General features: G+C 31.5%; 1 protein-coding gene across 1 annotated transcript; it reads right to left on the bottom strand.

Moving 5' to 3' along the window:
* Positions 2,823 to 6,563, bottom strand: LOC105158414 (calmodulin-like protein 8). The gene is made up of 4 exons (XM_011075169.2): positions 6,194 to 6,563; positions 5,878 to 6,035; positions 4,740 to 4,820; positions 2,823 to 3,179 (listed from the first exon to the last, which is right to left on the bottom strand). Exons 1-4 carry the CDS (start codon positions 6,270 to 6,272, stop codon positions 3,042 to 3,044), a joined length of 456 nt encoding a protein of 151 aa, XP_011073471.1. The 5' UTR covers positions 6,273 to 6,563; the 3' UTR covers positions 2,823 to 3,041.

The following is a 7,509-nucleotide window of genomic DNA, read 5'->3' on the forward strand; positions in this document are numbered from 1 at the left end:
AAGAAAAAACAGATCAATTCAGATTCAGCAACTCCCTCAAAATGGTCCCAAGTGAAGAACCTGAGGACACTAACGAAGAGGTGAACGACATTCGATTAGTCCAAACGGAGGGTTTAATATCAATGGCCGCGAATCAAGAAGACGGCAAGTCAACAGACGAAAGTGCACTAATTCCACCAAGCCCGTCTGCTGAGCAACACTCTAACAGCATAACACCTATATCAGAAAATACTGAATGTAAGGAACATCAACAAACAACAGAAAGCATCGGTGTTGATTCAAATCCGATCAATCAAGTTGAGCTCAGAAAGTCTCCAAGCTTCGACTTTGGCCTACCTTTTGACACAAGGTCCGAAGAATCTGATCAAACTCCCCTGTTGTATCAGGACAGGACTGCAAAGAGAAGCTTCTCCAATGGTTCGGCTCTGAGGTTCAAGAACAGAAGTGTTCAAACTGAGTTCTTAGGCAAATCCCTGCAATATGAAGCAGTGGAGGTGGACGAAAAGACTATTACAATGGAAAGAAGCCACTCTGAAAGCTCAAGAACTCATCCCCTAAACCTACCAAACAAAAACACAAAGGCCGATACCGAGATCAAAGCAAAACAAGAGAATTCAACTTCTGACGAGAATAGCCTAAAGGCCTCTGCATCAAAGGAAGATCGTGCTATCGTTTCACCAAAAGAGAACGGTAAACGTAAGCCGAGGCCATCCCTCTTCACTACATGCATATGCTGCACAGCAGCAATCAGCTGATGCAATTTCTTGCAAAAACAGCACTACTTCTTGACCTTCATTTGCATGATTTATTCTCGGGTCCGTTTTTCGTTCAGTTTTAAGCTGTTTGAGAGGAGAATATCGACAAAGAGTCCATTCGGAGATGAACTTCTTTTTCTCTGTTCTCTTTTGTGTTCCTTTTTTCTTGTTTCATGTTTGGGAAGCTTCTTGAGTGCTTGGAGAGGCAAAGAGATGTTTAAGGTGGCAATATGTAGCTGCCAGGATTTGTGCATACAATGATTTTCAGACATTGTTGGACTATGTATATACATCTCTTCAACTTTGTGTGCCTGCTATGTAAATGAAGTGTCCAAGTGTATGTCGTTAATTTCAATCAACAATCGATAAACTTTAATTAGTATTATAAATAGAATTAATTACATTTTTATTTTTCTAAAAATACAAAATTATAATTTCATCAAAAAAAAATTTAAAATTACACTTACACCCCTCTTGAAAATTCTCCGTTTACACCTAACTTCCTTCTATTTGGGTTTGAACGAAAAATACAAATATTAACAAAACAACTAGATGAATTTTTAATTTTGTCCCTTAATTAACATTTTCATATACTTTTTTATATTTATAAAGAAATAAATACAGGGGAAAGCCCAAACCCTGCCAAGCTCATACGACCAACAAGTCTTGGGTTTGGGCTACCTTATAGACATATAGCTCATTAGTTTTTTTTTCTTATATATATACATAAGTATGTAAGATGGGCTTATTTGACAGGGTTTAGTCGAACTCCCTTTTTTTTTTTAGCCCATCATTCTTGTAGGCTTTTAGCTCATTAATTAATGCAGTAAAAAAAAAAAAAAAAGAAAAGGTAAGGAGGAGAAAAATTAAATTAAGGCAAAATATTACTTTTGGTCCCATTAGATAGGGTCCTTTTCACTTGCAGTTCCACGCTTTACGTGTTTAACACTTTTAGTCCCAAAACTCTATTTTTTTAACAAAAATGGTCCTATTTTGTTAACAACTAACAGAAACGGCACGTGACTTGTCACGCGCCGTTGGTCAACTGTGGCAAAATATCACTTTTGGTCCCACTAGATAGGGTTCTTCTCACTTGCAGTCCCACAATTTAATTGTTCAACACCTTTAGTCCCAAAACTCTATTTTTTTAACAGAAATGGTCATGTTCCGTTAACAACTAATGGAAACTTGTCACGTGCCGTTAGTCAACTAGCAGCTAGCGAAAAAAAATAGAAGACCATACTTGTATTTAATTTTTGGAGGGAAAAAAAAGCGTCAAAAAAATTATTTTTTTGCTATTTATATATGTAAATAACCCACAAACACCACACAATATTTTTATCTTTTTTTCATCACTTAATCTTGAGAGCAATAGGCTAAATAATGTCACAAACATTTCAAAATACTTCAAATATTGTGTGATGTTTTAAGGAACAAAATTTTGCAAGGTACTTTAAAACTTTTGGGGGATGTTTTGCACATTTGGAATTTGTAAAGTGGTAGAATATGGCAGATTTTAAGCAGTTGCACTTTACAGCACATTTCATTAATGATCAAAATCAGTGGATTTTAGTATATTTTTTGTTTTTTGCATTTTAGTGCTTTTATGCAAATTTTAGTTTCTGTTTTTATTGCTTTCAGGATTTATGCTTACACATTTAAACACAACAAAAACTATAATTACTTGCAAAAAAGGCATATCCATTAGTCCTTTTACACATAATTCACCATTACTTAAATGTCATCTAGTAATATATAAAAGCATCCTTTTACATTCACCATTATAATAGCATTCAATATTTGAAGGATGTTCTTATGGTGAATTGTGTGTAAAAGGATGTTCACTCAAGGGTGCTAGATGTAATTTTTTAAAGCACAAAAAATTTACGTGTAATTATATCAAATCTCAACGGAGGAAAATATAATTATCCCTTAATATATTATTTTATATTTTCATAATTCAATTGGGCGCTAAATTTTGATTGTTTAAAAAAATCAAACTTTTCTAGTTTAGAAAAAACATTGGGTTAAGCAAAACATCCATGAAAAATTTGAATTTGAACTATAATTAAAGAATACAATCATGAAAATAATGTATTTGAGTAGCAAAAATGGCACATGAACTTGAAATATTAGTAAAAGGGAAAAAAAAAATAAATTGATCCTATTTTTTGTGACTGCATTTAGATATATATGTTAACAATAATAATGAAATAATTGGTGGGAAATTAAACTTGAGATAACCAAAAAAAAAGAAAAAGAAAATTGAAAGTGGTGCATGATCCTCTATCCCACGGTCATCATCATCTTCACGAACTCATCGTAGTTCACTTGTCCATCACCGTCCAAATCAGCCTCTCTGATCATCTGCTCCACCTCTTCATCTGTTAATTTCTCCCCTAGATTGATCATCACGTGACGAAGCTGCAGGAGATTGAAAAATAACTTATTTTTTTAGTACCCGATTTTGATCAGAACAGAGTACACACAGTGCATGTCGATGTACTGTATTACTGATGATTAAGGATGATGACATGAATCGTAAATGTATGGATATGATGTACCAAAAAATCCGCGGTTCCTAACGGAATAGGTAACAAAGCCACTTTGCCGCCCACTGCTACTAAATCACCACCCCCCCAGGTTAAACTGGTGCTTGCCGTTGCACCAGGAGCCGTTGCACCGGGTGCTAAAGCATGGGTGTTTTGTATCCATTGAGCAAAAACGTACTTTGGATAATTTCATTTATATCCCTAATTTATAGTTTATTTCTATAAATCGTTCCTGTTTTTTAGCAATTACAAAAAGCACTCCTAACAGCTAAGAGATAAGAATAATTTATGTAATGATGACGTTTCTGGTGGGTGTATATATAATTTTTCAAAAAATAGAGACAGTTTATGTAAATTATATTGTTATTTCTGATGGGTGTATGTATAATTTTTCAAAAAGTAGTGGTGATTTGTATAAGTAAATCATAAGTCAGGAGGTGTATATGTAATTATTCTTAATTATTTTTTATGATAAATTATGTTGACACCCTTGAAGTTATATCCAATTATACAAATACCTCTATTCTTTGTTAAATTATAAATACACCTTTTATTTTGAAGCAAAATTTCATAAGTAACTCCCCGAGTTAAGTTACATTTGGGGGTGCACTAAAATTTTTTTAAAGTGTAAGGTGTATTTGTGTAATTAATTCTAACATTAAGAAGTGTCAACATAATTTATCCGATTAATTTTCAACTTAAGATAAATTTGATTTATTAAATTAGTATCACTATGAAATTTTTAGTTTTCAATTTGGTCAAGCTTACGAATCAACTCAGGCTTTAATTATAAGCATTTTCTTTTACTAATTTAATTTATTAATTCTATTTCAAATATTTAAAAAATACTTTTTCAATTTTTTTTGATTTTTTTTATAAAGTTTGCGAACTTTTCTAATTATTTTAATTCGTATAGAATTCTTGAAAATAAATTGTTTGACTGCAAAATTTAATTAATTCCAACATACTTTCATTATTTACTATTCAAAATATAATTTTCCAAGTAAAAAAATTTATCGTAATAAATATAAAATATCTAGTATTTTCAAAACCGTTTTATCATTTTTCCCGAGTATGTGTAAACAAAGAAGCTTTTACTTAATTTCATCAGTGATGAAATTATATATTTAGTAGGACAGGAGGTTCAACATTTTTAGTCTTTTACTTTATGAATATTTTTAAAAATAGTCCCAAAATTGAAAAAATTAGACATATTTTTTTCAATTTTGAGATCATTTTGAAAAAATCTCTTAAAGTAAAAGATTAAATGTGTCGAATTTTTCTAATTTTAGAATTATTTTAAAAATTTCGTAAAACAAAAAACCACAAATATTGAACCTTATGTTATCGGACTAAAAATAAAAATTTCCATTACATCACTATTTCAAAAGTAAAAATGAAAATCAAACCAAACAAGGCATCAAAAACTGACCTCATTAGCTGATATATAACCATTTTGATCCTTATCAAACACTTTGAAAGCTTCTTTAAGCTCCTCCTCAGCATCAGTTTCCTGATTAAAATAATCCATCACTTCTCTTTACTCAGTAATTTGTAGCATAAAAGCATACAAAAATATCTAACTGGACATTTCTTTTGAAATAAAGAATGAATAATTTACACATATACCCACAAGGTTTGGATATATTACAGAAAAAAATCCCTCAAATTTAAAAAATTGTACCGCAACCCCTGATTATGTATTATAACCCCGATGGGAATCTGTAGACAGGGGGTGCCATGTAATTTTGCAAAAATCGAAACATGGAATTTTGAAAACTTTTACTACATTTATACAGCCATGCATTATAATTACATGGAGAAATTTAAGTGTAAAATATGACTATTTTTTGGGATTATAATATAATTTTTCATGATCGAACTACAAACACGAGAAAAAAAGAAAAAAAAGATTTTTCATTATTTTACAAATGGTTACATGGACACCTTTCGAGTTTTGGTTTAATTAGACGTCTTGTAAGCATAATATATATAAATATCTCGAGAGAAAAAACTTATACAGAGCACTTAAAGTACATTACGTTGGTTTCCGTCACCCTCTTAAGGGGTGTATTTAAAATTTTGCAAAGTGCATAAGTATTTATATAATTAGATCTAGTTTTAATACGTGTCAATGTAAATTATTTTAAAAATTATGGTAAATCGATACTATCCATACAATTACACAATATTAAAGCAAAATCTTAAATTTTGATTGTGGTCAATCAACATGTATTTTTATTTCAGCAATGACCAAAAAAAATTTTGTCATTGTTTTAGGTTATGGCCGATGCTTCAGCCTCACCCATGAAAGGCAAAATTACACTTTGAAACCCACAGCACACGAGGTTCAATACTTTAGTTTTATGTTTTACGGAATTTTAAAATAATCCTAAAATTAAGAAAAATTGACACTTTTAGTCCTGTGTTTTATAAAATTTTCAAAATATTCTCAAAATTGAGAAAACTCAACATATATAATTCCTGCTTTATAGGATTCCTAGGATATATATATATATATATATATATGCTTTGTGATTGAGAAAAACAACATTAATGATCACCCATACCTTAATTTTCTTGGCCATGAGGTTCAAGAACTCTGCAAATTCTATGGTTCCATTCCCATCTGAATCTACTTCATTGATCATGTCCTGCAGCTCTTCCTCAGTGGGGTTTTGATCCAAAGACCTTATAACTGTAGCCAGTTCTTCTACAGTGATGCAGCCTGCGGTTTCATTTTTTGTTAATCGATCACAAGTTTGTTAAAAACTTTTTTGGCACGAAATTTAGTATGCAGTCATCACTGTCTGAACTGAAACACAGAATGCTTCCAAGACAAGAACAACAACAGACTAGGACAAAAAGAGATGAAAAAAGACTCACCATCTCCATCTTTGTCAAAGAGACTGAAGGCTTCTTGGAACTCAACAATCTGTTCCTCATTCAGTACTGTGTTTTCCATGAGCTTTCCTCTCAGCTACTGTTAAGTCCAAAGGGACAATGATGTATGTGCAACTAGTGTGTGTTTTTGGTGTGAGAGAGAGGAAGAGAGAGAGAGAGGGGGGGAGTTGAGTAAAGCTCAAACCTTGCTGGCTTTATGTAGAAATGGGAATTGGACAACAAAGGGTAGTAAATGCATCCCCATTTTCATTAATGTTTACAAAGAAAACTATAAAAATCAATGATGGGAGTCAAGAGTGAGGTTGTGAGCGGACTTTGGTACATATTGTACTTACTACTTAGTGATCTATACACCAATAACCAGATGGAACACACTCAATACATGTATAAAATAGGAACGAGAATTTATAAAATTATGGGTAAAAAATAATAGAGATGTACGATAAATATGGGATATTTTAGGAATTTCACATTTCACACGCCAAATTAATATGGATAAATTATTAAAGGTGCGAGGGTATTTTAGAACTTCTGCATTTCGTATATCTTATTTTTTTATTTTCATTTTTCATAAATTAATAAATACTTAGATAATTAGAAAAATTAATTCATAACATCTTTATTTATAATTTTAAAAGAAAATTAAGCACATAAATCGAGTGATCCAAATGGTGCTAGTATATATTCAATTCAAAAAAAAAAAAAAGAACTATATCAAATGTTGCAACAAGAATTTTACTTGCAAATTAGCTCGACGATGATTTTTTTTTTTGTTTTCATAACTATTGAGTCATTTTCTTATAGTGTAAATAAAAAACAGAACTGTTTCGAAATGAATTAAAGAATTAATGCACCTTATAATATTAGATAAAAAAAAAAAACCCATGTTCACATACATTATTAGCCTCTAACAAGTACATTAAAGAGTATGTAATTGACAAAACCCTAGAAAAGACATACTCAAAACAAATGAAAAAGGGGTCAAAGTTTGAGATGTAGTTTTGACAATATTTAGGTCCCGTACTCACTTTTAATCCTGATATATACGAACTCTAGCTAGGTAGCCAGCCAGACAACTCATGCCCTTGACCTTTTCAAACATTGTCCCCTTGGATTTTCTCCCTTGACCTCATTTCTATGTTCACATTGAGGCTTCTTGTTTACGCGCACATTTGTGTGTGTATTATATTGTAAGATAAACACAGAATTCTTACATTATTTTCATTAACAGCTGTACGGTTTAATGTCTAGGGGACATTTGAGAGCTCCCAAAGTCCAAAGGGGAAGAAGTATATATG

Source organism: Sesamum indicum, linkage group LG3 (assembly GCF_000512975.1).
Source record: "Sesamum indicum cultivar Zhongzhi No. 13 linkage group LG3, S_indicum_v1.0, whole genome shotgun sequence".
NCBI classification, from domain to species: Eukaryota; Viridiplantae; Streptophyta; class Magnoliopsida; order Lamiales; family Pedaliaceae; genus Sesamum; species Sesamum indicum.

Bases quoted from the DNA above. Each gene is read 5' to 3' on its own strand.
- LOC105158414 (XM_011075169.2), bottom strand. From the start codon at position 6,272: ATGGAAAACACAGTACTGAATGAGGAACAGATTGTTGAGTTCCAAGAA. The intron at 6,036-6,193 runs GTGAGTCTTTTT...ATGAAACCGCAG, and splicing joins CTTTGACAAAGATGGAGATG to GCTGCATCACTGTAGAAGAA. The intron at 3,180-4,739 runs GTCAGTTTTTGA...AATCTCCTGCAG, and splicing joins GTTATATATCAGCTAATGAG to CTTCGTCACGTGATGATCAA.